The sequence below is a fragment of the Balaenoptera musculus genome, chromosome 8 (assembly GCF_009873245.2).
Source record: "Balaenoptera musculus isolate JJ_BM4_2016_0621 chromosome 8, mBalMus1.pri.v3, whole genome shotgun sequence".
Taxonomy (NCBI): Eukaryota; Metazoa; Chordata; class Mammalia; order Artiodactyla; family Balaenopteridae; genus Balaenoptera; species Balaenoptera musculus.
Genome location: NC_045792.1, coordinates 102,923,966 through 102,951,145, shown reverse-complemented (window position 1 = coordinate 102,951,145; position 27,180 = coordinate 102,923,966). Strand labels below are relative to the sequence as shown.

The 27,180-nt window shown below is 54.4% G+C and overlaps 5 protein-coding genes across 8 annotated transcripts; 3 read left to right on the top strand and 2 right to left on the bottom strand.

Moving 5' to 3' along the window:
• Positions 1 to 5,797: 5,797 nt before the first annotated feature.
• SYVN1 (synoviolin 1) lies at positions 5,798 to 12,940 on the top strand. Of its 2 annotated transcripts, none has more exons than XM_036859585.1 (16): positions 5,798 to 5,875; positions 6,713 to 6,861; positions 7,087 to 7,179; positions 7,269 to 7,421; positions 7,552 to 7,600; positions 8,016 to 8,119; positions 8,767 to 8,893; positions 8,991 to 9,090; positions 9,168 to 9,233; positions 9,329 to 9,445; positions 9,540 to 9,703; positions 9,990 to 10,118; positions 10,220 to 10,372; positions 10,460 to 10,646; positions 11,482 to 11,633; positions 11,710 to 12,940. In XM_036859585.1, exons 2-16 carry the CDS (start codon positions 6,730 to 6,732, stop codon positions 11,814 to 11,816), a joined length of 1,833 nt encoding a protein of 610 aa, XP_036715480.1. In that variant the 5' UTR covers positions 5,798 to 5,875; positions 6,713 to 6,729; the 3' UTR covers positions 11,817 to 12,940. The 2 variants fall into 2 exon arrangements, with proteins under 2 accessions (XP_036715480.1, XP_036715478.1); XM_036859583.1 differs by lacking the exon at positions 5,798 to 5,875 and adding an exon at positions 5,886 to 6,074 and having other exon boundaries at positions 11,710 to 11,816.
• Positions 12,856 to 16,589, bottom strand: MRPL49 (mitochondrial ribosomal protein L49). The gene is made up of 4 exons (XM_036859590.1): positions 16,497 to 16,589; positions 15,333 to 15,477; positions 14,383 to 14,507; positions 12,856 to 14,273 (listed from the first exon to the last, which is right to left on the bottom strand). The coding sequence occupies exons 1-4, from the start codon at positions 16,572 to 16,574 to the stop codon at positions 14,127 to 14,129; spliced, it is 495 nt and encodes a 164-aa protein (XP_036715485.1). The 5' UTR covers positions 16,575 to 16,589; the 3' UTR covers positions 12,856 to 14,126.
• On the top strand, positions 16,497 to 18,263 carry FAU (FAU ubiquitin like and ribosomal protein S30 fusion). The gene is made up of 5 exons (XM_036859591.1): positions 16,497 to 16,844; positions 17,112 to 17,194; positions 17,281 to 17,425; positions 17,869 to 17,924; positions 18,090 to 18,263. The coding sequence occupies exons 2-5, from the start codon at positions 17,120 to 17,122 to the stop codon at positions 18,213 to 18,215; spliced, it is 402 nt and encodes a 133-aa protein (XP_036715486.1). The 5' UTR covers positions 16,497 to 16,844; positions 17,112 to 17,119; the 3' UTR covers positions 18,216 to 18,263.
• Positions 18,264 to 18,384: 121 nt separating this feature from the next.
• On the top strand, positions 18,385 to 21,882 carry ZNHIT2 (zinc finger HIT-type containing 2). The gene has a single exon (XM_036859589.1). It carries the CDS (start codon positions 20,635 to 20,637, stop codon positions 21,832 to 21,834), a length of 1,200 nt encoding a protein of 399 aa, XP_036715484.1. The 5' UTR covers positions 18,385 to 20,634; the 3' UTR covers positions 21,835 to 21,882.
• Positions 21,883 to 22,028: 146 nt separating this feature from the next.
• On the bottom strand, positions 22,029 to 27,046 carry TM7SF2 (transmembrane 7 superfamily member 2). 3 transcript variants are annotated; one of them, XM_036859587.1, is made up of 10 exons: positions 26,846 to 27,042; positions 26,247 to 26,386; positions 26,091 to 26,145; positions 25,528 to 25,722; positions 25,345 to 25,448; positions 23,696 to 23,815; positions 23,441 to 23,609; positions 23,154 to 23,234; positions 22,943 to 23,065; positions 22,029 to 22,419 (listed from the first exon to the last, which is right to left on the bottom strand). In XM_036859587.1, the coding sequence occupies exons 1-10, from the start codon at positions 26,892 to 26,894 to the stop codon at positions 22,259 to 22,261; spliced, it is 1,197 nt and encodes a 398-aa protein (XP_036715482.1). In that variant the 5' UTR covers positions 26,895 to 27,042; the 3' UTR covers positions 22,029 to 22,258. The 3 variants fall into 3 exon arrangements, with proteins under 3 accessions (XP_036715482.1, XP_036715483.1, XP_036715481.1); XM_036859586.1 differs by having other exon boundaries at positions 22,032 to 22,419; positions 26,247 to 26,443; positions 26,846 to 27,046; XM_036859588.1 differs by lacking the exon at positions 25,528 to 25,722 and having other exon boundaries at positions 26,247 to 26,443.
• Between the last annotated feature and the right edge of the window lie 134 nt (positions 27,047 to 27,180).

Here is a 27,180-nt window from a genome sequence, read left to right as displayed (position 1 = left end):
GGCATGCGAACTCTTAGTTGTAGCATGCATGTGGGATCTAGTTCCCTGACCAGGGATTGAACCTGCGTGCCCTGCATTGGAAGGTGGATTCTTAACCACTACGCCACCAGGGAAGTCCCCACACTTATTATTTTTAAATCTCCATTGTGTCTGTGGTTATCTCCCTTTTTCATTCATTATATTGTTTATTTTTACCTTCACTTTATGTTCTTGATCAGTCTTGCCAGAATTTTGCCTATTAGCTTATTCAAAGAGCCAGCTTTGAACTTCATTAATCTTCTCTATTTTATTGGCATCATAGAAGTGTTAAGTGTTCTGATCCACAGACACAGTATACCTCTCCATTTACTTAGATATGTAATTTCTCTTGGCAATGTTTTATACTTTTCACTGTATAAATCTTGCATATTTTTACATTAATTTTATCATTAAGCATTTCATATTTTAATGCTCTATAAGTAGTATTTTAAAATTTTTAATTTCTGATTGTTTACTGTATTTAGAAATGCAATTTCTTTTGTATATTGACTTTTTATTCTACAACCTTGCTGAACTCACTTGTTAGTTCTAGTAACTTTTTTGTGGCTTCCTTAGGATTATATGTATAGAAAATTATGTTGTCTGTGAACCAAGACAGTTTTATTTCTTCTTTTAAAATCTGTATGCTTTTTTTTCTTGCTTTATTGCCCTGGCAAGGACCTCCAGTATAATGTTGAGTGGAAGTGGGAAAAGCAGACACCCTTGCCTTGCTCCTCATCTTAGAATTTGTCTAATTTATTGGCATAAAATTGTTCATGATACTCCCTATTACCCTTTTAATATCTGTAGAATCTATAGAGATGTCACCTCTCTCAATCCTGATATTGGTAATTTGTATCTTTTTCTTTTTTTCCTGATCAATCTGGTTAGGAAGTCTGTCAATTTTATTGATCTTTTCAAGGAACCAGCTTTTGGTTTCTTTGATTTTCTCTATTTTTTGTTTCTGTTTTCTATTTCATTGATTTCCTTTTTGGAGTTAATTACTTCATTTATTTTGCTTATTTGGGGTTTGATTTTTTTCTTCTCTTTCTAGTTTCTTAAGGTGGAAGCTGAGGTCATAAGCAGTCCTTTCTTCTTTTCTAATATAAGAATTTAGGACTATAAATTTCCCCCAAATTCTTTAGTGGAATCCCACAAATTCTATTATGTGTGTTTTCATTTTTACTAAGTTAAAAATACTTTCTAGTTTCCCTTTTGATTTATTCTTTAATCCATTACTTACTTAGAAGTATTTTGTTTCCAAAAATTTTGGGATTTTCCAGGCATCTTTCTCTTATTGATTTCTAAGTTAATTCCATTGTGGTCATAGAAATACTTTACGTGGGTTGAATTCTTTTAAATTTATTGAGTCTTGTTTAATGTCCCCAAATATGTGTGTCATGGTAAATGTTTTATGTGCATTTAAGAAAAACATGTATTCTGCTCTTGTTGGGTGAAGTGTTCTGTAAATGTTAATCAGGTCAAGTGGTTGATAGTATTGCTCAAGTCTACTCGATCCTTGCTGATTTTCTGCCTACTTGTTGTTCTATCAATTAATGAAAGAAGATTATTAAAATCTTTGACTATTATTATGGATTTCCCTATATCTCCCTGCAATTCAATCAGTTGTTACTTGTAATTTGAAGCTCTGTTATTAGGTGCACAAATGTTTAGGATTGTTATATATCTTCTTGATTGACTGACCCCTTTATCATAATAAAATGACCTTCTTTAACACTGGTGATATTCTTTGCTTGGAAATCTACTTCTTCTGTTCAGTGTGAGGAAAAAAGACTCAGGCCTCCATCCTTAAGCTCAGGGCCTCTGCAAGTGAGATTTAAGTCCATTGCCAATGTCAGCACAGGGTGCTAAGCCCCATGATGGGGGAAACACAAAGCATTGTGGGAACACATGGAAGGGGCCCCCATCCAGACTGAGGAGTTAAGCAATGTTTACTGTGTTGATAATTGAAGAGAAAGACAGTCTTTGGAGAAGGAAAGGCCTATACAAAAGGTGAGAGTCGGACTTCCCTGGTGGTGCAGTGGATAAAGAATCTGCCTGCCAGGGCTTCCCTGGTGGCGCACTGGTTGAGAATCCACCTGCCAATGCAGGGGACATGGGTTTGATCCCTGGTCTGGGAAGATCCCACATGCCGTGGAGCAACTAAGCCCGTGCGCCAAAACTACTGAGCCTGTGCTCTAGAGCCTGTGAGCCACAACTACTGAGCCTGCGTGCCTCAACTACTGAAGCCCGTGTGCCTAGAACCCATGCTCTGCAACAAGAGAAGCCACCGCAATGAGAAGCCCACGCACCGCAGCAATGAAGAGTAGCCCCCACTCACCGCAACTAGAGAAAGCCTGTGTGCAGCAACGAAGACCCAACGCGGCCAAAAATAAATAAATAAAGTAAATAAATTTATTAAAAAAAAAAAAAAAAAAGAATCCGCCTGCCAGTGCAGGGGACACAAGTTCTATCCCAGGTCCGGGAAGATCCCACATGCCACAGAGCAACTAAGCCTGCGTGCCACAGCTACTGAGCCTGCATGCCACAACTACTGAAGCCCATGCACCTAGAGCCTGTGCTCCTCAACAAGAGAAGCCACTGCAAGGAGAAGCCTGCATGCTGCAACGAAGAGTAGCCCCCGCTCGCCACAACTAGAGAAAGCCCACGTGCAGCAACGAAGACCCAACACAGCCCCCAAAAATTAATTAATTATTTATTTTTTAAAAAGTTGAGGGTCCCACTTGGGTCATGGTATGTATGGTGCATCGGGACCCCCCAGAAATGGGGCATAGGCCTGAAGGGCAGTGTTTGGGAAAGGGAGGCAAGATATGTACTGAGGTGTCAGAGGATCTTTTTTGCCACTGCTTGGACAGTTAATAGGGAGGAGAGTGTAGGAAAGGAGATCAGTTAGGTGACTGTTGCATTTGCCCAAGCATGAGATAATGCTGGTCTGAACTAGGCCTAGGAGATGAAGATGGAAGAGAAAGAATAAATTCTAGAGACACTCAGGAGGTAGACTCAATAGAACTTCATATTGATAAATGGAATATTTATAAATGGAATATTTCCTGCCATATCAGTAAACAAAGGATGTCACAGCCATCAACGATTGCAGCCCTCCAACGTGAGCCAGTGAGCCCTGAGGAAACTCAGGATGTGAAAACACGGGATACTGGCCCCAGATAGCTGAGGTGCATATCAAAGGAGTGATTTCAGTGAGCCCAGACTCTTGCATCTTCCCATACATAGAAAAGCACTAAATTCCTTAACTTGATATATCTGGTTTTCTTTAATTAACAATAATCTTTTGATGTTCAGACTACCTGCCCTTTGTTACAAAACTTCTATATAACTGGGCTCGCCCCCCTTTGCCTCCTCGGAGCAGCTTCTCAGAGCTATCTGAAATGCTGTCTCTTGGGGTGCAGTCCTTACTTTGACCCAAATAAAACTTAACTTGCAACTCTCAGGTTGTGCATTTTTTTAAGCCAGTATCTTGCCTGATATACTGCAAGAGCCTCCTAATTGATCTCCTTGCTCCAAACCCTTGTCCTCCACCCCACAACATCCCACAGCACAGGAGCTGGAGTGATCCTTTTAGACCTAAGTAGGACATGTTACACCTCTACTCAACACCCTCCAATGGCTCATCATGTCACTCAGGGTAAAAATCAAAGTCCCTATAATGGCCAACACCTTCTGGCCCTGCCCCCCTCTCCTACTACTCACCCTTTTGCTATTTCTACTCCAGCCACACTCACCTCCTCCAACAAACCAGGACTGGTCCACCCTTACCTAGCTGCAACTCTACCCAGACATCCACTCAGCTCCTTCAACTCTTTGCTCAAATGTCATCTTCTCGCTGATACTGCAACCTGCTTCGAGCACCCCACCACACTCCTGGTCCCCTTTGTTCTGCTCTACTTTTCCCCTACAGCACTTATTACCTTCCAACATATTGGATAATGCACTTACATTATGTATATTATTGTCCACCACATCTACTAGGGTGAAACTTCACAAAGGCAAAGATCTTTGCTTTGTTCACTGAGTTACTAGAACAGGCAGCATGGGATACGTATTTGCAGACAACTGAATAAATAACTTAATTACCAGTTCGGATGTGGGGGGCAGATCGAGAGGGAGATGGTGAGTGTGATGCCCACGTTTCTGGAGCTGGGGTTGGGGTGGAGGACTAGGGACACTGAATTTTTTTTAAAGCAGGAGAGAGCCCAGCTGAAGACCTCACATGGGAGTCATCAGCAACAGGGCAGAAGTATTGAAACCACAGGAGCAGAGAGGATCATGCAGGGGGAGCAGAGAGGATCATGCAGGGAAAGCAGACAGAAGTGGCCAATGTGGACAGCATTTAAGTAAAAGGAAGGGGACAGAGACATAGCTGGGGAGAAAAGCAGAGGCATGTGGGAGGAGACAGAAGCTCAGGGAGGAGACTTTTAAGAAGGAGAGAGAGGTTGAGTCAGGCAAGAACTGAAAGCTGGCTACTGGACGTAGTCACTAGACAGTCATAGACGGCCTTATGGGGGAGCCAACTCAGTGACAGGTTACAAGCTAAACTGGTCAGGCCAATTCAGGTCAACAGGTGGTGGTAAAGGTGATCGAGGTTAACGGTACGCGAATATAGGGTCAGAGAGATCTGGTGCCAATCCCAGGACTTGTTAAATTTCTGAACCTCAATTGGTCCCACGTAAAATGAGGATAGCACCACCTAGCTTATTAACTTTAGTGACTGATGATTAAATTAGATGATGGAGGAAAACGCAAGGCACAAAGTGGGTGCATTAGCTCCATTCTGTCAATGAGCCGACTGGGTTGGCTGCGGAGACATAGACAGCCAAGACCAGGGGGAGCTGCGCCTACGGCCCAGGACTGAATGATATAAGGACAGCAAAGCTGTACGCTTGGGGAGGGGTGCGGGCATGCGACGTTGAAATCCATCCCTTTGCACAGAACACTCCCATCCCAAGATTAGCCGGAATGAAAGGTCTGCCTTCTACTCAGTCGCAGGCACAGCTCCCTTTCGTAGCGCAACAAACGTGCCCTGGGGCAGAAGCGGTACACCCGCCCACGGATTGCGCCTTTTCTACTCTCTGCCCACCCGGGTTGGATCTAGCCCTAGGCAACGCTACCTTCCGCCCCTAGCAACCACTCACCTGCTTTTCTCTTTCTATAGGCCAGCGATTTTCCTTTCTTTTTCTTATTGGTCCGCGTAACTCTATTTCGAGCAATCAGTAGCAGCCACGGGGACCCAACTCACTCCCACACAATTTGGGGGTGATCTAAGAGGAGACATGTTTCTTTCCTGCATCCAGTTCTCTTAGAAAGCATCTGATTTGTCAGACTGTTGTGAATCCCCCTGGAATGAGTCTCTAAGACACTTTATTTCTCTTAGGCCTTTAATGTCTGTCCCTTGCATACTCACCCCTCCAAATGGTACGGCCCGCACAATGCCCCCACCCCCCGCCAATCCAGCCGCTTTGAGAGTCCTCCGCTAGGTTGAGTCCACTCAGAGGCGGAGACGATACCATCTGTGACTAATAAATAGGGAGTCTCTAATCCTCTCCGGGTTGCCCTATTCCGCTTAGACCACCTCTCCCATCTGTCGCTCGAACCGTGAGCACGAACCCCAGTTGGGTGGTGGGACTACTGTTCCCGGCACCGCGGGGAGCGCGCTGCGCGGGCAAGGGAAGGCGGCACTTGGTACGATCCATTCCCCGCCCCGCCGGAAGTGAGGTGTCTCACCCCCGAAGTTCCGGCTCGCAGTGGGTGGGGAGTGTTGTTAACCGGGGTCGCCTCCGCAGTCGCGGGGTTTGAGCGGGCTCGCGGCGCTGGGCTCCTGGTGAGTGGGCAGGGGTCGGGCCCGGGTTGGGGTTGGAGTCAGGACCTGGATCTTTCCCCTTCAGGTCTCCGGGGTCGGCGCGCCCCCTCAGCCCCGCCGCCCGCTTTCGGCCTGTCAGCTGGCCGTAGACAGGCGCCCGCGCGGCCGCTCTCAGAGGCCCGGCCCCGCCTGCGACGCTCGCAGCTCCTGGCGTTTACAGGTGCGCGACCGTGGAGGCGACCCGGGTCCCTCTCCGTCCCGCCCCTGCATCCTGACGGTCGGCCGTTTCTCCGGTACCCCGAGTTGTCACTGCCCCGGGGGTTGGGGAGCGCCAGGGTTCCAGGCTGACGTACCCCGCCCGCTCCCGCGGGGCGCGCGTCGGAGCTGCCCACCCTGGCGGAGCTGTCACCGGCGCTGTCGCCTGCCCGGCTGCGCCCCCCAGCGCCTTGGCTTCTCCCGGTCCAGGCCGCACGTTCCCGCTGCGGGAGATTTGTGCTTTTGCATCCCACTCCATCACCGTCACTTTAGGGGCACTGGGAGCAGTTCCCTCCTCCTCCGACTCTGCTGCCTTTCCTCATTCTTCCCTGGAGGCGGCGGTCTGGCAGGCGGCGTGGAAAGAGCCCTAGATTTGAAACAAGACTAACCCAGGCTGCTGGCCTTGCGTCAGTGTGATCACTTAACCCCGTTAAGTCTCAGTCTTCTAATTTGTAAAATGGGGAAGTATATGCTATTCTTGATGAGATGATGGTGAGGACGAAGTGAGGTTTCCTTTTCTTTCTCCTGTTTATTAGCACTGCGTCTCAGGCACTGTGCTAGGTGTGCACAGCACGGGCGTCACACAGTTCTTTCCCCCTGCAGGTCCCGAGGCCAGGGCAATGTTCCGCACCGCCGTGATGATGGCGGCCAGCCTGGCGCTGACCGGGGCCGTGGTGGCTCATGCCTACTACCTCAAGCACCAGTTCTACCCCACCGTGGTGTACTTGACCAAGTCTAGCCCCAGCATGGCAGTGAGTTCAGGGCTCAGGGAGGGAGGAGCTTCCTGGGAGGGAAGGAGGAGTCTGTTTGAGACAGGGGCGGGGCTAAAGGTCAGGTAAGTGGGAGACAAGTGAAGTAGCTGCCAGGCCTAACTTTGAACAAATTGTGATGGGGATGTGGAGAGGTTCCTGAATGATGAGCCCCGGACAGAGCAAAGCAGAAAGTGACCTCAAACCATAGCCTCTCCTCCCTCCTAGGTCCTGTACATCCAGGCCTTCGTCCTTGTCTTCCTCTTGGGCAAGGTGATGGGCAAGGTGTTCTTCGGACAGCTGAGGGCAGCAGAGATGGAGGTGAGATGTTCATGGCTCCCAAGGTGAGGGGCAGGGAGCTGGGCAAGCAGAATGTCTGAGTTCCACATCATTCCTTGCCCAACCTCCAGCATCTTCTGGAACGCTCCTGGTATGCTGTCACTGAGACTTGTCTGGCCTTCACTGTTTTTCGGGATGACTTCAGCCCCCGCTTTGTTGCGCTCTTCACTCTCCTTCTCTTCCTCAAGTGTTTTCACTGGCTGGCTGAGGACCGTGTGGATTTTGTGAGTTGGGTCGGGGGGTTCTCTGGAGCAGACAGAGGGCTGGAGGGCAGGCTTGTGGAGTGAGGGCTGGGGTGGGGACATGGGGCTCACCCCAGCCTTGCTGACGGGCCCCCTCTCTCCTCTGCCTCAGATGGAACGCAGCCCCAATATCTCCTGGCTCTTTCACTGCCGCATTGTCTGTGAGTGAGACCCATGGGAGTGGAGAGGAGGGAGCTGGAGGGAGAAGAGGCACCATGAAGGACTGGAACATGAAAAGTCACTAACCGTGGACCTATACCATAGAGCACAGGCTGCCCTCGGCCCTCAGCTGTACAGGAAAGATAATTTAGGAAGTTAATTTGCATCATCTCTACCTGTTCCACTCCAGGGCTTCTCAGCTGCCTAGCCCCTTAGCTCTTTGCCTCCTCACCTGGAGCCTGGGCCACCCCTAGGCAGAACTGGAGTTCCCAGGGGGCCGGGTTCAATGGAGTGTGCCCACCTGACTAGATGGCTGGGGCCATGGTGGGCTTGAGGGTGGGAGCTATCTTAGAGCAGGAAGTGGCTGTCAGGCCCTGGGCTGACCCCACCAACCTCCCATTTGGGGGGTCCCCACAGCCCTTATGTTCCTCCTGGGTATCCTGGACTTCCTCTTCGTCAGCCATGCCTATCACAGCATCCTGACCCGTGGGGCCTCTGTGCAGCTGGTGTTTGGCTTTGAGGTAAAACTGGCTTGGGAGGTTGGGAGGACAAGCCCAAGGTGGCACTGTTGTGCCCTGACAAACCTTTATCGAGCACCTGCTCTGTGGCCAGCCCGTGCGGGCCACCAAGGAGCAGCCATCAGTCAGTCCCAGCCCCTGCCCTCTACGCGCTCCTAGGAGAGTGGGGACGCCACAGAAAGGCGCGTGTGGAGGAGGAGCCCTGACCTGGCGCTCAGGGAAGGCTTCCTGGAAGTTGATGCCAGAGGAGCTGGCTGTTGATGGACAGAAGGAATTAGCTTGATGGACAGCTGGGGAGGTGTGTCCCCAGCAGAGGAAGAACGTGTCCAGTGACAACAGTTCGCGTCTGTTGAGTGCTTACCGTATGCCAGGCCCTGTGCTGAGCACTTGACCTGCATCTCTTTTAATCAGCAAAACAACATTGTTATAAAGGAACAGTTAATTCTGTCATTTACAGACAAGCAGACTGAGGTTCAGAGAGGTCTACGAGTTGCTGAAAGTCACACTAGCTAGTGAGTGGAGAAGCTAGGAGGCCCCCGGCTGTGTCCAAGCCTGTGCTTGTACCGTGGCACTCCGCTGTGCACAGGCCTGGGACAGCAGTTCGGCTGGAGCACGGGGCCCGTGTTCTTATGTCCGTCCCCCGCCCCCAGTATGCCATCCTGATGACTATGGTGCTCACCATCTTCATCAAGTACGTGCTGCACTCTGTGGACCTCCAGAGCGAGAATCCCTGGGACAATAAGGCCGTGTACATGCTCTACACGGAGCTGTTTACAGGTGAGACGAGCCTGGACCTCCCCTGACCTGCACCAGGGTCCCCAGCCCTGCCTACCAGGTCCTGTGACCTGCCGCTCTCTGCACCCCTTGCCCCCAGGCTTTATCAAGGTTCTGCTGTACATGGCTTTCATGACCATCATGATCAAGGTGCACACTTTCCCTCTCTTTGCCATCCGGCCTATGTACCTGGCCATGAGGTGAGCCTAGCCCTGCCCTGCCACAGCTCTGACCCCTCCCCTCCGTCTCCCTCCTCCTACTGAAACTGTCTTTTCAGGCAGTTCAAGAAAGCTGTGACAGATGCCATCATGTCTCGCCGAGCTATCCGCAACATGAACACACTGTAAGTGGGCCTGTCCTAGCTGCTCGCCCAAGCTCTGCCCAGGTGCCCCTGCCTCCAGCTCTGGTCTTGACGTGTCCTCGGTCTGTCCTAACCAGGTATCCAGACGCCACCCCAGAGGAACTCCAGGCGATGGACAATGTCTGCATCATCTGCCGAGAAGAGATGGTGACTGGTGCCAAGAGACTGCCCTGCAACCACATTTTCCACACCAGGTAGAGATGCCCTGAGCAGCCTGCACATCAGGGAGCGGCTTTGGAAGGCAGACCCCTAGGCGCCTGCTAACTGTTGCCTGGTCTTGACCCCCAGCTGCCTGCGCTCCTGGTTCCAGCGGCAGCAGACCTGCCCCACCTGCCGTATGGATGTCCTTCGGGCGTCGCTGCCGACCCAGTCACCGCCGCCCCCTGAGCCCGCGGATCAGGGGCCACCACCTGCCCCCCACCCCCCGCCACTCCTGCCCCAGCCCCCCAACTGTGAGTGGCCCTCATCTGGCCATCCAGCACACTGCTGGGTTCTCTCCCCAGACTGGGAGTGGGAAATGCGGAGGTGAATCAGAGTCCCTGCCCTCGAAGCTCAGTCTGGGGCCGGGGGGCTGGTCACAGGAAGAGACACAGATGATTGCGGTCATGTGTGATCCGTGCTGGGCTCAGAGAGAGCCTGTGGGAGCAGAGGACAGAGCCCCAACACCTGGTCCCTTGCGTGCGATCTGGCTCTATCTCAGTTTGGACCTTTTCTCACCACCCCGTCCTCTCTCTGCAGTCGCCCAGGGCCTCCTGCCTCCCTTCCCTCCAGGCATGTTCCCGCTGTGGCCCCCCATGGGCCCCTTTCCTCCTGTCCCACCTCCCCCCAGCTCCGGAGACGCTGTGGCCCCTCCGTCCACCAGTGCAGGTGAGTCTTTTGGGTAGCGCACCAGCCAGGTAGCGCGGTGGAAGGAAGGGAAGCAGAGCCCCCTCAGCACAAACTAACTTCCTGTTCTTGCTCTTTCGCAGCCCTTTCTCGGCCCAGTGGAGCAGCCACAACCACAGCTGGTTCTGCTGCCTCTGCCCCAGCACCTGGCTCGGCCTCCGCCCCTGACGCTGGCCCCGCCCCAGGCTTCCCCTTCCCTCCCCCCTGGATGGGCATGCCACTGCCTCCACCCTTTGGTAAGCTGGGCCGCTCTTGGGGTGGTTTTGGGAGGTGGGGGGGTGTCAGGCCCAGGCAGCCCAGGCTGAGCCTCTCTCTCTCTCCAGCCTTCCCCCCGATGCCTGTGCCTCCTGCCGGCTTTGCTGGGCTGACCCCAGAGGAGCTGCGGGCTCTGGAAGGCCACGAGCGGCAGCACCTGGAGGCCCGGCTACAGAGCCTGCGCAACATCCACACGCTGCTGGATGCCGCCATGCTGCAGATCAACCAGTACCTCACCGTGCTCGCCTCCCTCGGGTGCGCCTACACGGGGGCCAGGGTGGGCAGCAGGGGTGTGGGGCTGCCGAGAGAAGGCCCCCAGCAGTGGTTCTGGGCCTTTTTCTCCCCTGCCACCCTGTGATACCCGTCGATTCAGGCATTCTATCTGTAGGCACACCCAAGGTGTCGGGGTTCTTGGTGCCTTTTTATCCTCCCACTGCAGAAGGCCTGTCTGGATCTAAGGAGGAGTGGTGTTTATTAGAGAGCTATCCTTGAGTCTTGTCCTTTTATATAATTCCCAGTACTTTAGTTAATCATGTATACTCTCTTGACACAGGGTGACACTTTGACTGGGAATCACTGCCCCTGATCTGAGACAGCAAATACAAAGTCACTTGGAGCCAGCTTGGCCCGAGTTCAAGTCCTGATCTTATTACTCACTTGCTCTGTGACCTTCATTACCTTATTTGAATAGAGTTCTAATTCCTATTCGCAGGGGACATATACAAAGTGCCTGGCACCCAGCAGTGTCGGTACAGACTTGGAGGGGAGCTTGACTCTGAGACTTGGGTGCTTTTTGTTATTCAGTGCACTGTCTTAGTTGGTACTCTAGAAGGTGCCTGGCATCTCAGAGTGGCAACTCTGCAGTGTAACAGTGAACAAGGCCAGCGGTCCCTCCCTGCAAGTGGTTTACAATCAATTGGTGGTATAGAATTCCAGGAATTCATTCAACATGTGTTCAGTCGTGTCTGCCGGTCACTGGGGCTGCAAGGCACATCAGCGCTGGAGTGCACCCTGCAAGGCTCACGGAGGGCAGAATCTCTCCAGTCGTGCCAGGATGCCAAGGCCCTCCTCTTGTCCCTTCTCTTCCTAGGCCCCCCCGGCCTGCCACCTCAGCCAACCCCACTGAGGAGACTGCCCCTACAGCTGTCGCTGCCGCCTTCTCCACCAGCACCCCCAGCTCTGAGGCCACCACCCCATCCCTGGGAGCCTCCCCACCAGCCCCTGAACCTGAAAAGCCTCCAGGTAGTTGCGGTCAGCCTACAGCGGGGTGGGGCGGGGGACTTCTCTGGGTTCCGCTCCTGGACCTCTCTGTCCCCAGCTCCTGAGTCCGCGGGCACCGAGGAGCTGCCTGAGGATGGGGAGCCTGACGCAGCAGAGCTCCGCCGCCGTCGCCTGCAGAAGTTGGAGTCCCCTGTTGCCCACTGACACTGCCCCAGTCCTGGCCCCTGCCCCCACTCTTGAGCAGTCCTCGCTGGAACATGTCCTGCCACCAAGTGCCAGCTCCCTCTCTATCTGCACCAGGGAGTAGTAACCCCCAGCTCTGAGACAGAGGAGGTGGCATCTGACCAAGTGGAAAGAGGCCTGAGGCCCCAGTTGACTCCAGCCCTTACAGTCCCGGGCAGCCATGGGGATCTTGGGTCAGTTCCAGCCTTCCTCTCCAACCCTTCAGCCCTGTGTTCTGCTGGGGCCACGAAGGCAGAAAGGTGCAGTGTCTGAGAAGCCCTCTGACCCCCCCCAACCCCCTGTCCGGGAGAAGGGGAGCCCCTCCGAGCCCCCCTTGTGTGTGGAGTCACGCTGCAGTGCCGAACAGTATTAGCTCCCGTTCCCAAGTGTGGACTCAAGGGGCTGGAGGTAGGCCAGGAACTTGCTCCTGGGCCCACCCACCAAGACTGGTACTGATGTCCTTTTCTTACCTGAACTCCCCAGGAGCCCTTTGTGGTGGTGGCTGTGCCCCTTGTGCCCTGTGGCATTTCCATGTCTTACTGGCAACCACACAACTCAGGGAAAGGAGTGTCTGGGGTGGAGGAGCAGGCCAGCAGCACTGAAGGGCCCTGCTCTGCCCCTCCCCCCCAGGCCCTTTTCTCCCTGCAGTTTGTCTAAGGTGAGACTGTCCCTGGTCTCACCCAGCAGCCACTGTGCAGCCTCACTCTAGGCTGAGGGCTCTTGTGTCTGCTTCTGAACCACTGCAAGCCCCAGAACCTACAGAAGGCAACTTCTTAACTTACAGAATTTTTCTTGAGTTTAGAAGAATTGGAATTACTTCCTTGCTATTGTCTTTTGGCTTAAATTTTGTCTTTGAATTTGAATGCTTGACCCCAGGAAAGGGGAGCAGGAGTGCCAAGCTCCCTGTCTTTCCAGTTTAGAAAAGGCTCTGGGCCAGGTGGGGATGACAGGAGCCAAGGCGTTGCCTGCCCCTGTCTTTTGCCCCTCGGTGTTGTGTTACAGGAGTTGCTGGAGACAGTTTCAGATGATTATTTAATTTGTAAATATTGTACAAATTTTAATAGCTTAAATTGTATATACAGCCAAATAAAAACTTGCATTAATGACTGGTGGAACTGGTGTGATAGGATCAGTGTGCCATGCTCCTTTTTCTTAACTCAGGCCGTAGACTCGAGAGTGGCCTGGAATCTCCAGGAGTGAGGGTTTACTTAGACAAGCCAGCACTGTTCTTGGGCACAATGTTGAATATTAAGGTATTAGGACGATAATACCCATTTTACATATGAAGAAACTGAACCCCAGAAAGGTTAAGTTCCCTGCCTTAGGTCAGAGCAAGTAGGGGAGCCAGGCTCTGAACACTGTCTTAAGCCAGCTTGCTGCTGAGGTGGGGTGGGAACTCGGGCCTTTGGCCCTTGTGACTCCCAAGGATGAGGCAAGTGTGAAGGTTCCTTGGCTGGGGTGGGGTGGGATGGGATGGCAGGGACAAAAGGTCACATCTTCCTGCCTGCAACCCCCCTGTCCAGCCCTGATACTAGGTCAGCAACCCGGGAAGGATGGCCCTGTGCTGGGCTGCTAGGAGCGCTCGAGGAGCCCCTTGTGGGCAGACTAGCTAAAGCTAATCAATTAATTTGCTGGAGCTGGAAACCCAGTCAGACCCAACTCTTAATATGGAATGGAATAGAGGTAACTGGCCTTTTTGCCTCTCCATGGGTAAAAGGAATGAGCCGAGGGGCTGACGTGCACTACACTTGGAACTGAAGACCTCCAGGACCCACGTCTGAGTCGTGTTGTGTTCTCTGTAGCCTCTACCAAGTCAGGTCTGACCTAGAGCAAGGGCTCAGGGATTTTTTGCCGCAGTGAGGGTCTGCGGGCCAAGGAAGGAATGTACCCAATGGGTCTGCCCTGTGCTACCCTCCTGTAAACTGGGCTGGGCTACTGCTTCCAACAGAGGGGCAATCAACAACCTCTACAGCTTGAATAGCTGAGTCCAAGGAGCTCCAATGAAGGGAAAGCAGGAACACGCCAAAGTGGGGGGGGGGGGGCGGGGGAATTAATGCTCCCCCCTAGCTTGGCTGTTCCTGGTGGGTCTCCAATATTAGACAGCCCTCCCCCAGTGCTGGCACCTATACAGAATCCCATTTCCTCCTTTATGCAAACAAGGCCTGCTCCACGGCCCTCACCCTGGTCTCTGTGCCCCTTTCCCCTAGCTGCCTCAATAGCCACTTCCCTCCTGAGATCCCCGGCACTCCAGTCGCAGGGGAACACTGGTCGTGCAGGCTGCTCAGCTGGGCTTCAGAAGCCCTTCTCCAGAAGCCAGGCTTTGAGCTGCTGGTCAAAGTAGCCCTTGACCCGAAGGGTACCTGTCACCTCATTGACCTGGGTGATAGGTGTCTTCCCCAGCAGCGGGCTCAGGAAATCTTCCACATCCTTCTGCAGGGCCTGGGGGAAGATGATGAGTCAGGCCTGGTCAGACCTTTCCCTCTAGAGGGTTCCCATCCCTTCAGCCCTGAAACGTCAGAATCGGACCCTGACCCACCCACCCACTTACCCAAATGTCCCCCTCCACCTTCCGGATCACAGTCATCTGACGGTTTCCATGCGTGATGTCCTTGTAGACTGGGATGTTGTGCATACGAGAGCGTCGCACAAAGTAGGGCTGGTTGGGTGGGGGGTCTATGACAGAGAGAGACAGTAATAAGTCAAATGTTCCCAGACATCATCTCACCTCAGCCAAGACCTTTCTCCTCAGAGTGTGCAGGGGGTCAGTGAACCTAACCGCAAAGCCACCTCCAGACTTCAGATCAGGAGACCTGCTCTTTCCCTAAGTTTAGAGCCAGGACCAGCTTGTTCACCCTGGTACCTCAAGGCCGAGCACAGGCCTGGCACCAGAAGGTGCTCAAGAAGAAATAAGGTCAGGGCTATGCCTCCCGGGATCTTTGAGTCCTCCTCTGGAGCCAATCCTTGCCCTTCTCCACTGGGTCAGGGAGGCTAAAATCAATCTCTGTCACAAAGGGATGGGGGTTTATAAGAACTGAACACCTACCACAGGCTGGGCTCTGCATGACATGCTTTATGTGCTGAGCAGATGATCTCTATTTTGCTGAAACTGAGGTTGGGAGAAGCTAAGTGACTAACTCAACCATACTGGCAATGGATAGCAAAGCCAAATTTGGACCCAGAACTGCCCACCTCCCAAGCTGTGTTCTCAATTATGGCCAGGGGTGGAGGTGGGGGTCCAAATTCTTGGGTCTTCTCTCTATGCTTCACTTTTCCCACATGGGAAGACCTCACCCCAGTAGTGTGGATGGATGGGTACTAGCAAAACAGGTCTTCAATCGTGGGCCCTTTGTTGAACGTAAGACAGATGCTAGCTCTGAGAGATCTCAACACAAGTCCTGAACCCTCTGGGGAGTCCAGAGCCTCAGCCAGGGCAGATAGACCTCTAGGGAGGGGGATGTTTCCCTGCAGCCTTCAAGCCATCCCCATCACCCAGCTCACCTCTGGGGGGCTGCCAGCCACTAGGAGTGGGATAATGTTCATGCTTTGGGGGCTTTGGGATGCTGGTGGGCGGTAACAGGCGCTCCACAAAATGGTATTCATCCACAGACTCCACGAAGCTGGGGTAATCAGGAGGCCCCTGGGTCTGGCTCCGAGGGGGGAAAAAAAAAATCTCTCCATCAGCCTACCCATCCCCCACGCCCCACCCACCACCCCAGAACAGGGAGAACTTCAGTTAAGTAGAAAAAGGAAACATGACAAGCAGAGAGAATAGTATAAACAAAAGGTTGGAGGTAGGAAAGCACCAGACTTCAGTTTGCCAGGGTGCAGGGTACAAGTGGGACTGAAAGTGAAGTTCAGGAACTCGGAAGGGCCTGCCTCTCTTAGGATTTCTGTGGGACTCAGAAGTGTGTGTATACATCTGAAAAGCTGAGTAACCGTAAGTGTGACCAATACGGCATTTTTCAGTATTTTAAAGTTTCCTGTGAAGATTCTACTTAAATATTCTAGTTCTGGGTTATGCTCTTTCAGCAATCGTGATAATTTCCCACTCACACTCATCCGATGTGACCCTCCCTCACCTGGAATGTTTCAGCCTCATATGGACACCACCAGGCACTAAGTGCTTACACGCACTGTTTTCACTTAATTCGTTTAATTCGACAAATTAGGTATTTTATTACCCCCCTGTGTACATCCAAGAAAGATTAAGACATTAGCAAACAATCTACCTAAGGTCACATTCCGGAGTCTGTCCTCCCATACTTCTCCCAGCAAGATACCCTGGACTCCTGATAGGCCCCAGGGTTACAATGAGAATGAGAAGATGAAGTGGCCTGTATATCGTGAGTCCCAGGTTCTCAGAAGTGTCGCCAACGAGCTGGGGCCAATTCCCACACTCTGGTACGGTTTCCCCTTCAAAATACTAGGCAGCGAGAGTCTATGTGCAGCACCCCCAGTTCTAACTAACTTAAGTTGTACTCCAATCATATTTCAAGCCCCGCACTCCGAAACGCGCTCCAGGCCCTGCCACCTTCCCTGTCAATCTTACATCTGAGCTCCAGAAAAGTGCCCCCTAAGTAGGGACGCGGTTTTAAGACTACAAGAAATACAGTGAGCCTCCACCCCGCCCTCTGCCCCCAGCTTCACGCTGAGCGTTCTCACCAGTCGCCGCAGCCCGCAGCCCGGTGGGACACCGGTTCTCCAGCCCCGCTGCACAGCCCGAAACATGGTCGCTGCCATCTTGAACTCCCCCGTACACTCGCTTTCTGCGCGCGCAACCAGCCTGGCCCCACCCCTTCCGGCTCGCCAGGCCCCCGGGACCGAGAGAACGCCTGCGCAAAGCACAAAGAGGCGGAGCCAGGCGGCCTAGGGCGGTACAAAAGTCAGAGGCCTTGGCGGTCGCTCAACAGTGACGTGACACGCAGCAGGCGGTGAGGTCGTGTGCGCCCTCGCTCCTTCCTCTTTCTCGACTCCATCTTCGCGGTAGCGGCAGCGGTATCCGCGGTTCAGGTAAGGTTTGTGCCACGGATGGAGCCGAAGGGCTCGCAGGTTGGCCGCGAGGTTAGAGGACGCGGGAAAAACAGGGGAAGAATGGCTGCTCTGGGGGCCGGGCCAGTCCCTGTCGGACCTCCCTGGCAGACCCGGCCTTACCCACGTGAGACCCCGAGACCACCTACTTCTTGGCGCCGTCGTCCCCGGCCCGCCACCCATTTCCTGACCCTCTTCTCGCCCAGAGTATTTCTTCTCTTAAAAGCACCCCCCCCTTTTTTTTTTCAGTCGCCAATATGCAGCTCTTTGTCCGCGCCCAGGAGCTCCACACTCTCGAGGTGACCGGCCAGGAGACGGTCGCCCAGATCAAGGTAAGGCTCCGTGGTGCTCCCTGGGGTCTTTTGTGTTTTTCATCCTCGCCCGCCGCGGGAACGCTGAGTCTCGTTTTTCCCTGTAGGCTCATGTAGCCTCGTTGGAGGGCATCGCTCCAGAAGATCAAGTCCTGCTCATGGCAGGCACGCCCCTAGAGGACGAGGCTTCCCTGGGCCAGTGTGGGGTGGAGGCTCTGAGCACTCTGGAAGTAGCCGGCCGCATGCTTGGAGGTGAGTTGGGGAGGTCTGTGTTGTGAACTGCTTTGTAAGCTCATGGGTGTAGGGTGTGTTCTCAGTCCAGGGTGGTTCTTCCTGTTTACCTCTCTCAGAACGAACTTTTGAGAGGTCCGTGGGAGACTGAGCCAGAGTGTCATTCTATTTCAGTCACTTACTAGATAAAATCCTTGTCTGTGTCCCAATTTACTCCCTAAAACTAGGAGGTTGGACCAGATCTCCACAGTGCTCTTTAGGTCTTAAGGTCAGTAGCTGGAAAATTCTGAAGTGACACCCCAGAATGTACCAGACTAGACATTCTTAGAATTCAAATCTCTGTGACTTTGTTTTCATTCCCTGTTGGGCCCATCTTGCCTTTAAACTTGAGTTGAGGGAGAAAGGGTTCTGCTGGGTGGGGCCTTCTTGTTCTAACTGCTTGCTGTCCTTCTTTCCTATCACAGGTAAAGTCCATGGTTCCCTGGCCCGAGCCGGGAAAGTAAGAGGTCAGACACCGAAGGTAAGTGAGAGTATTAGTGGTGTTGTTTGGACTTTGTTTTCTACTGGCACAGCTAAGCCAAAACCCTTGGCTCTTGCCCTGTTTGCTTTCTCCCTTCCTGGCGATGAACCTGAGGGAAGGCATGGAAGAGACAACCCAGGTTTGATCATCCCTCACTTTTCCCAGGTGGCCAAACAAGAGAAAAAGAAGAAGAAGACGGGCCGGGCCAAGAGACGTATGCAGTACAACCGGCGCTTTGTCAATGTTGTGCCTACCTTTGGCAAGAAGAAGGGCCCCAATGCCAACTCTTAAGTCTGTTGTCATCTTGGCTTTCTCTAATAAAGTCACTTAGCCCAATCATCTCATGGTTTCATCTTCATGTGCAGAGCCTCAGGGAGAGATGTGGCTTCTAAGGCTGGTGGTATGAAGAACAGTGAGGCCTCATTTTGGTTTTCTTGGCGGTGTCAGGAGTTAGCAGCTTGGCAGGGATTTGTGGGTGGAGGTGGAGGAGTGGTAAACTACAAAAAAAAGATTCCTGTGAAAACTGGTAACCATAAATGCCAGCCCTTCAGGTGGAGAGTTGAGGAAAATTCCAATCCCATGCCAAATAACTTGATAATTAACTTCCAAATAACTTTCTTATTTTCGGTCTTTTTCTTTTAAACAGAAGATAGCAGGAATCATCGTGGTGGGAGAGGTTTTATAGCGGCAGCAATGGAGAGGAGGAGATTGATTGAGTAGAAGATGTATCATGGAACACCAGTCTAGCATTTCCCTGCACTTGGAACCAGCTGTGGCTTTAGTAGAATCCAGACCAGGAATCTGGTCTGCCCCAGCTTCAGAAAGTATTGCCTGATTACATTAGTACTGCAGTGATCGTGTTTGTTCTGATTACCTGATGGGCCTTGCTAACCTAATCACAGGTGAGGTGGCTCAGTTGATTGTTTCAGTGTTCTCAGAATTGGAGTTCTCTGGGGCTGATTCAGGTTTCCTCCCAGCGACACATGCATACCCATTTGTTCATTCTGCTAAGCTTTTTGAACCTGCTGGTTCTTGGAATACAGCATACTATGGGGTAAAGACCTTGGGCTCTAGACTTGGGACTGCCTTGAGTTTGGATCCTTGTTCCATTTATTCACTAGCTGGCTGACTCTTTGGGCTGCGCCACACAGCATGTGAAATCTTAGTTCTCCGACTAGGGATCAACCCCGGGCCCCAGCAGTGAAAGCGCCAAGTCCTAACTACTGGACCACCAGGGAAGTCCACTGCCATCATCTCTTGAGAGTTGCTTTGAGAATTTTACGTAAAGTGCTTAGATCAGCACCTGCATTCTAGAAAGTGCACAAATAAATTGGCTATTTTTGAGTTCTACAGTGAGCTTCCTAGAAAAACATTGGCCCCCATCCCTTTTAGGAGTTTAGATTCTTGTGAGGAAAGCAAGGAAACTAGTTACAAGTGTTAATGGCCTCAGAAAGTAAGCAGGGTGCTGTAATAAAAGGGAGTGTGACAGGTGGACAGATAAGCTAGGGGAGGTCTCTGACGATGGGATGTGTGAGACCTGAAACAGGAGCTGATCAAGCGGTGAGATGGTGAGAGTTCCAGCCAAGAAACCTGTGTGGCAGATCCTGCAGGGTCTTGTCAGATGTGGAGAGAGTTTGGTTTGAGTCCAGGTACAGGTCAGGGTTTTAAGCAAGGGCCTGATGTGATCTGACTTTTGATCTAGTATTTTCTCTGGCTGACTTTCCTGGAGGGCTGGCAAGAAAAAAGGAAACCAGTTAAGCTGGTGTCATCCAGTTGAGCAAGTAGCTTAGACCACCAGTGGTGAAGGGGCTGCAAAAATGAGCAGACTCTTCAAATCCATCCAGATCTTGGTAGGGAAACATGATCCAAATTGAGATAGAGACAAGGTATTTTGAAGGCAGAGCTGACTAGAGGTGGGGCTGAATATGAGTGAGGTGAGGGACCAAAGAACCAGAGCGAGCTTTTAGGGGTGCCATGGATCAGGGCTTCGCAGCGCTTGGCACAGGTTGTGAGTCGTCACCCGCACTCTACCACAAACTGAGCTCCATTAGGGCAGGCACCTCATCTCATTTTGCTCTTCAGTGTGTTTTCGCCGCCTACTGTGAAGTTTGCACTTTAAAGTTGGATGAGGAAGTCAAGCAGGAGCTCAAATATTTGTTAATGCTTCTTCTCAAGAGGGGAAATGCCCCCAACACACCCAGTCTAGGCTAGGTACCCCACCTTGGCCTTCTTCCACTCTCCCCTTTGTCTGTGTCCCCTAGTAGAATGGCTGCCCCTTCAGCGCAGGGACGCCTCATCTCCCATGGGCTTGGCACAATTAGTGGCCCAGAGTAGATTAAGGTTAGCAAAGACTGGGTTTTGCCGCAGCGCTTTATAGTGCTAAAAAGGAAACCACTAGGGGGCGAGCTGGTACCGGCGGAGCGTCCGCCGGACGCACTTTCCCTACGCTCCCACCGCGCAGGGCCGGGCTCCGCCGAAGCCCGGGACTGAGCTCGTACCTCTCCACCGGTTCCGGCGCATGCCCAAGCGCGGCTCAAGAGAGGGGTGGGGCTTGGCTTCCGAGTGCGGGCGGAAACTGACGAGAGTCCTCGAAGAGCTTTGACTAAGCGCTCCGTCGGCCCCGCAAAGAGGCGGAAGTAACCGAGAAGCGCCGGAAGTTTCCGGTCTGCTGCCCTTGTGCGTTCCCGGGTGGTGTGCGGCGCCAGTTGCCATGGAGCCGCCCGGGCCTTGTGGTTTCTGCCCCGCCGGGGAGGCCCAGCCAGCGCGCTACACCTGCCCTCGCTGTAACGTGCCCTACTGCTCGCTGCGCTGCTACCGGGAGCATGGCACCTGCGCCGAAGACTTCTACCGTGACCAGGTGCTGGGAGAGCTGCGCGGCCGCAGCGCCTCTCCCAGCCGCCTGGCCAGCGCCCTACTCCGGCTGCGTCAGCAACGTGAGACCGAGGATGAGCCCGAGGACGCAGGCCTCAGGCCTGGTCCGGCGCCCGGCGGCCTCTCAGGACTCTGGGAGCGGCTGGCCCCGGCCGAGAAGGCGGCCTTCGAGCGGCTGCTGAGCCGAGGCGAGGCCGGGCGGCTGCTGCCCCCGTGGCGGCCTTGGTGGTGGGGTCGCGGCGCCGGGCCGCGGCTTCTGGAGGAGCTGGGTGATGCCCCAGGCTGTGACGCCGAGGAGCTGGAGCCCTCCCCTGCGAGGACGCCACCGGAACCCGAGAAGGATGAGCCTGCGGCTGCCGAACCAGTTCTCGGAGACGTCCCCGGGGCCTGCCCTCCTGCCGTGCCCACCCGGATCCCCACGCTGGCCAGCCTGAGCAGGGGCCGGGCGTCGCCGCTTGTGCGCTTCCAGCTGCCCAACGTGCTGTTCGCCTACGCACACACTCTTGCCCTGTATCACGGCGGCGACGAGGCACTGCTCTCTGACTTCTGTGCCACGCTGCTCAGCGTTTCTGGAGTCCTGGGCGCCCAGCAAGTCTTCGCCTCTACCGAGGAGGCCCTGCAGGCCGCAGCCCACGTGCTGGAAGCAGGCGAGCATCCCCCCGGACCCCTGGGCACACGGGGCGCCATGCGCGAGGCCGCCCGCATCCTGCTGGGCGAGGGCCCGGCCAACCAGAAAGGCTACACGTTGGCAGCACTGGGGGACCTGGCACAGACCCTGGGCCGGGCGCGGAAACAAGCTGTGGCCCATGAGGAACGAGATCGCCTCTACCGGGCCCGAAAGAAGTGCCAGTTCCTGCTGTCTTGGATCAACGAAAATGAGGAGGCCCTCACACCCCTGGCTCTAGACTGCGCCAGGGCCCACCGAGCCCACACTGTGGCAGCCGTGGAGGTGGCAGCCCTCACTGGGGAGCTGGAGCAGCTTTGGGGAGGCCCCCTGCCACCTGCCCGGAGGACTCTCATTGAGGAGCTCCTTGGCTGAACTGGACACTCTTTGTCATTAATAAAGCTGTGACTGGTCTGCCCTGTCGCCAGTGCCCATTTCTGAGTGACAGCTGTTGTGCCACCCACCCCCAAACGCTTGGGCCCACAGACCACCTGTCAGCTTCTCCCTGATGGGGGCTGACCCAGCCGGTTTTTAAACAACCTGGCCCCAGAGGGGGAGAGAAGCAGCACCAGACGTTCCAGATGTTTATCCAAGGAGGAAGAGCAGCCCCTCCACTCCATTTTGGCTTCGTTTTCCCCTTTTGCTCCAACCACCTATCAGGCTGTTCACCCCTGCCTGTCGGAGCTCAGAGCAGGGTAGGGTGCAGGCCCTTGAGTGCCAGGTGAGTCCAGGCTCCTGGTGCTGGGTGTGCTGGCAGCCGGGTGGGCACGTGGCCCGACCTGGGACACGGGGAGCTGCTTCAGTAGATGTAGGGCACGATTCGATAGGGCACACGCCGGCAGTATGCGCGCCAGGCCAGGCCATACTTCTGCAGACACTGCTGCTCATCCCGGGCCTCACGGTGTACCAACAGCGCAGTGAAGTAAAGGAGGTAGAAGTAGGGCAACAGGTGGGACACCCCTGTGGGGAAAGGGGTCTCTCTTGACCACTCAGCCAGCCCCCCAGTTCACAAAGTTTTCCAAAGCTAATGGCTCACGGGGCCATCAGGGCTCCATGGTGAAAGGCCCAAGGTCTGCAGGGAGTGCTGGCGTGCTAGGCTGTCACAGAGGTCTGGCCCAGCCACACCCTGAGTCCATCCCCAGCTCCCTGACTACCTCCACTTAGCGCATCCCTCCCAAGTACAGTGTTAATGCCACTCCCCTCTGATGCCGCACCCCAACTCCAGGGCCTGCTTTGGTGAATGAGCCCTCTCTCCCCACAAATCCCCAGAATTTGGCACTATACCTTATATTAGAGCATATGGTAGCCCATCTTCCAGGATGGTCACCAATGTAAAAAGAAAAAAAATAAAATAAAATAAAAAAACAGGGGTGCAGCCCTGTTCTCCATTCCACACCCAGACTGGGCATCCTGTGCTCACCACTCCACCTCTGCCCCTCACACACTTAACGGCCCCTGCCGTGCGCCAACCCAAACCACTCACCGCAGGGCAAGGACCAGGCCAGAGCCATGATGAGGTCTCCAAGGTAGTTGGGATGGCGGACCATACCCCACCACCCCGACACCAGCAGCCGTCGCCCTGTGGCTGTAGAGATGGTCTCAAGGTCTGGGGAAAGACACGTAGTGGGATGGGGGACCCCCTGGAAGTCCAGCTGCCCGACCTCGCTTCATGGCACCCCAGAAACCCAGCTCACCAGCCACTCTGGGATCAGAAGGATTCTTCCGGAAGGTGTTTTTCTGAGAATTGGCTCCACGGAAGATGTAGTAACCAACAGCTGGGAGAAAGCGTGAGCAGGCAGTCAGGGGCCTTCTGTCTGACCCTGACCAACTACCCACAGCCTAGACTCAGTCTGCCAGGAGACCCAGGACCCAGCCCTTGGCTTTAAAGAAGGGTGTGAGGCTTAGCACCTACCTAGTGGGTGCTGAATAAATAGTGAACGAATGAAAGGGGGAGGGAGAACGCTGCCCCTTCGTGACTGACCATTGATGAGGCAGATGACCGAGGCCAGGGGCAACCCCAGGGGCTCTGGGTGGTACAGCAGGAACTGGGCCTGCAGGCTGTAGGTGAAGGGTACCCAGGCGAGGTCCCCAAAGGCCAGCATGAAGCCAAACCCGTCGTGTATGATGTCCATGGTGGTGAGGACCGCCTCCTGCAGGGACAGGACCCAGACACACTGGCTTAGTCCCCACGAGGTCCTCAGGCACCCTCTCCCTCCCTAGCCCAGTCCTGCCTCACCTCGTGCCAAAGGGCATCACCCACATATAGTAGCTGGAAGCCATTGACCAGCCACATGGCCAGTGAGGGACTCCCCCGAAGTTCTGCTTCCTGCATCAGCAAGGCCAGGTTGATGAGGACCTGGGGGTTGCACAGCGGGTGAGACAGGGCAGTCTGTTCCCAGTCCGTCTCCACAGAGGTGAGGTGCAGCGCCTGGAAAGGCAGTGACCCGCCTGTGCCCTTCTCTCAGCTGTCCGTCACTAACTCTCCAGGCCTTTGTTGAGTGGCTCCAGCCCCTGTACCCAGGGGCACAGAGACTGCACTGGACCACCTCCTGACCTGTTGTCTCTTGCCGTGTCCTGTAGTGTTCCCTTTGGGAGAGCACTGTTGGGAGAAACTGCACACTTCAGGTTTGAGAGTTAAAACAGACCTGGTTTTGGGCTTCCCTGGTGGCGCAGTGGTTGAGAATCTGCCTGCCAATGCAGGGGACACGGGTTTGAGCCCTGGTCTGGGAAGATCCCACATGCCGCGGAGCAACTGGGCCCGTGAGCCACAATTACTGAGCCTGCGCGTCTGGAGCCTGTGCTCCGCAACAAGAGAGGCCGCGATAGTGAGAGGCCCGCGCACCGCGATGAAGAGTGGCCCCCACTTGCCGCAACTAGAGAGAAAGCCCTCGCAAAGAAACGAAGACCCAACACAGCCATAAATAAATAAATAAATAAAATTAAAAAAAAAAAAAAAAAAACAGACCTGGTTTTGAATCTCAGCTTCGCCACCTGGGCAAGCTACTTACCCTCTCTAAAGCCTATTTTCCCCACCTCCATGTAGAAAAGGGAGATCATCATGGACCATAATGTGTGTGAAGCACTAAGCACCTAGTAAGTGCTCGATAATGATGAGCTGGCAGCCAGCCTATACTGAGCACCCCCATTCTGGTAGCACTGGGCTTGAGGCTGCCAATCAGGTTACCACCTCTAATCCTCACAACAATCTTGGGAGGAAGCTCTTACTTTATCCCATTTCACACATGATGAGGAAACAGCCTTGAAAACCAGATCTGTGACGGGCGCCCAGCACTCCTCCCGTCTCTGGATGAGGTAGTTTCCAGGGTGACAGGGACCTTGCTCAAGAAACCCTTCAGGAAATCTTGACCACAGTCCAGTATGGGTGATTATAACCAAAAAAACACAGTTGGCCTGTTTTCAAGGCTACCAGTGACAGGTTGCTAAACCCAGTGACCAGTTTGAAGTTCTGCACCGCTTTGACCAGCAAGCAGCACAGGATCACTCTCTCTTCTCGAAATAGATTTTGCGCTTGACCGCTTTATTTATAATTGCACCTGCTCTCCTAACTCCCTCACTTTTTCCCCATAGCACTTAGCGTCCCCTGACATGCGATACATATTTTACTTATTTTTTGTCTGTCTTTCCCACTAGAATGTAGGCTTCATGAAGACAGAGATTTTTTTCTTTCTTTCCTGTAACTTTTCTTTCTTTTGTCTCCCAGTACTTAGAGCAGTGCTTGGGCACATGATGGACTCAACAAATATTTGTGGAATGAACGATTAATGATTTATGTCAGCACAATATTGGCCCTGCGCAGCCCAGGCACTGCTCACCCATCCCACCCCTCCTCCTGGCTGGAGGCCCACTTAGCCATGCCCAGCATACCCAGCCGATGAGGCCAGGCCGCAGTTCGCAGAAATATTTGAAGTCAAAGGAACAGATGCGCGGGTTGAGCTCCCGTCCCAGGAAAAAGTCGTAAATGGGATTGCCTGGAGAATAATGGGAGGGTGAGGTGCAAGCAAGCCCCCCCGCCTGCCTGCATCCACACCCTACTGGGACTCCTCTCACCTGAGTTCCCCCCGGGTGCCAGGGCAGAGGCAGGGGCTACCAGAGCCTTCAGATAGAGGAGGAGGCTGAAGATGAAGGCGGTGAGGGTGGCCGCAAAGGCCAAGGGCAGGAGCATTTCCGGGAGCGCGCTCAGGGGCAGCCCGGCTGACACCCCCAGGCCCACCAACAGGGCTGTCAGCACCAGGGCCTGGAAGCCTGAACCACAGCACACAGTGAGACCTGGGGATTGCGCCCCTCCCCCTCCGCCCCACCCCCAAATACACACGCGCGCACACACACACACACACACACACAGCCTAAAGCCCAGGGAGGTCGCAGACCTTGTCCCAAGCCGTTAGGGTCACCCCAGCCACTTCTCTGGTGCATAGAGTGGCAGCAATGCTGGGAGTGGAGGGAGGAGGGGTGTGGAGGGAGCCAGTGGAACCCCCTACGTCTGTCCTGGGCGTAAAAGAGGCACAAAATAGAAACTGGGGTCGCGGGCTCATCTCCATAGACCTCCCCACCGGGCCTGGGGCTCCACCCCCATCCCCACAACTCCGCGCAAGAACCCAGCCCCCAAGCACCGTTAATGGGGTAGCGCAGTCGACTCTTGTCCTTCAGTTCCTGCCCCTCGGCCACCTGTGGGCACAAAAGGGTGCTAAGGGTTGAGGGTGTCTTTCTTCTCGCCAAGCCCCTCTCTCCGCCCGCCTCCCCCGCGCGTCCGCGAGCCGCGTCCGCACCTTGCGCGCCGGCAAGAGGTAGAGCGCCGCCTGCAGGCCGAGCCAGGTGAGACACAGCAACAGCGCCCACGGGCTCCACAGCTCCTCGAGTTCCGGCAGGTAAGGGGGGGGACCCAGGAGGCGCGCCGGGCCCGAGCGGGCTACCAGCAGCAGGTGGAACATGGTGGCGGGAAGCAGCAGCAGCAGCGCCGCAGCGCCTGGGGAAGGGGGCAGTCGCGGCGGGGGTCCGCTCTCCAACTCTCCCGGACCCCCACAGGCGGCCCCCTCAGCATTCCCGTCGCCGTCTTCCACATCCCGGCCTCCGCCCTCGGCCCCCTTCTCTGACTTCTGTCTTGGTCCGCTCGAGGATCCTGCTCCTCTTCCCCCTAGTCCGCCCGGTCCTCCATGCCACAAACCCCCTGCTCTGCAGCCGCCGGACCTGGTTCCTCCTCAGCCCCCTCTCCAGACGCTCCCCCGCAAACTCCTAGATCCTCTGACTCCCGATACCCCTCAAAGCCTTTCATCCTCAGATCCTGCCCCCATCCCCGCTCATAGCGCAACCCTCCAGTTCTCCCTCGCATAGCTCTGGCCCCAAGTACCCCCTCTCTCTGCCCCATTACCCAGGGGTCCTCCGAATTCCAGCTCGGCCTGGGAGCCCTGAGGGGCCATGGTCTCTCCGCTCCGCCGGGGGTTGGGGGCACTCAAAAATCCGTCAAGGAAACACAGCCCACCCCATCCCCCAGCAGATGGGCTCGGTGACGCGGAGGATCCAGCCCAGCTGGGCTTGCACCTGTCTGCACGGAGCACAGACAGCGACCGCTTTTGTCCCGAGGTCTTTAAATGGACCCGCCCCCGGCCCATCCTGGGCCCAGCAGGTCAGCCAATCGTCTCTCAGGGGCGAGACCAACAGGAACGCCTCCAAAGCCGCCTCTGTAGTCTCAGGCTCACAGCTCTA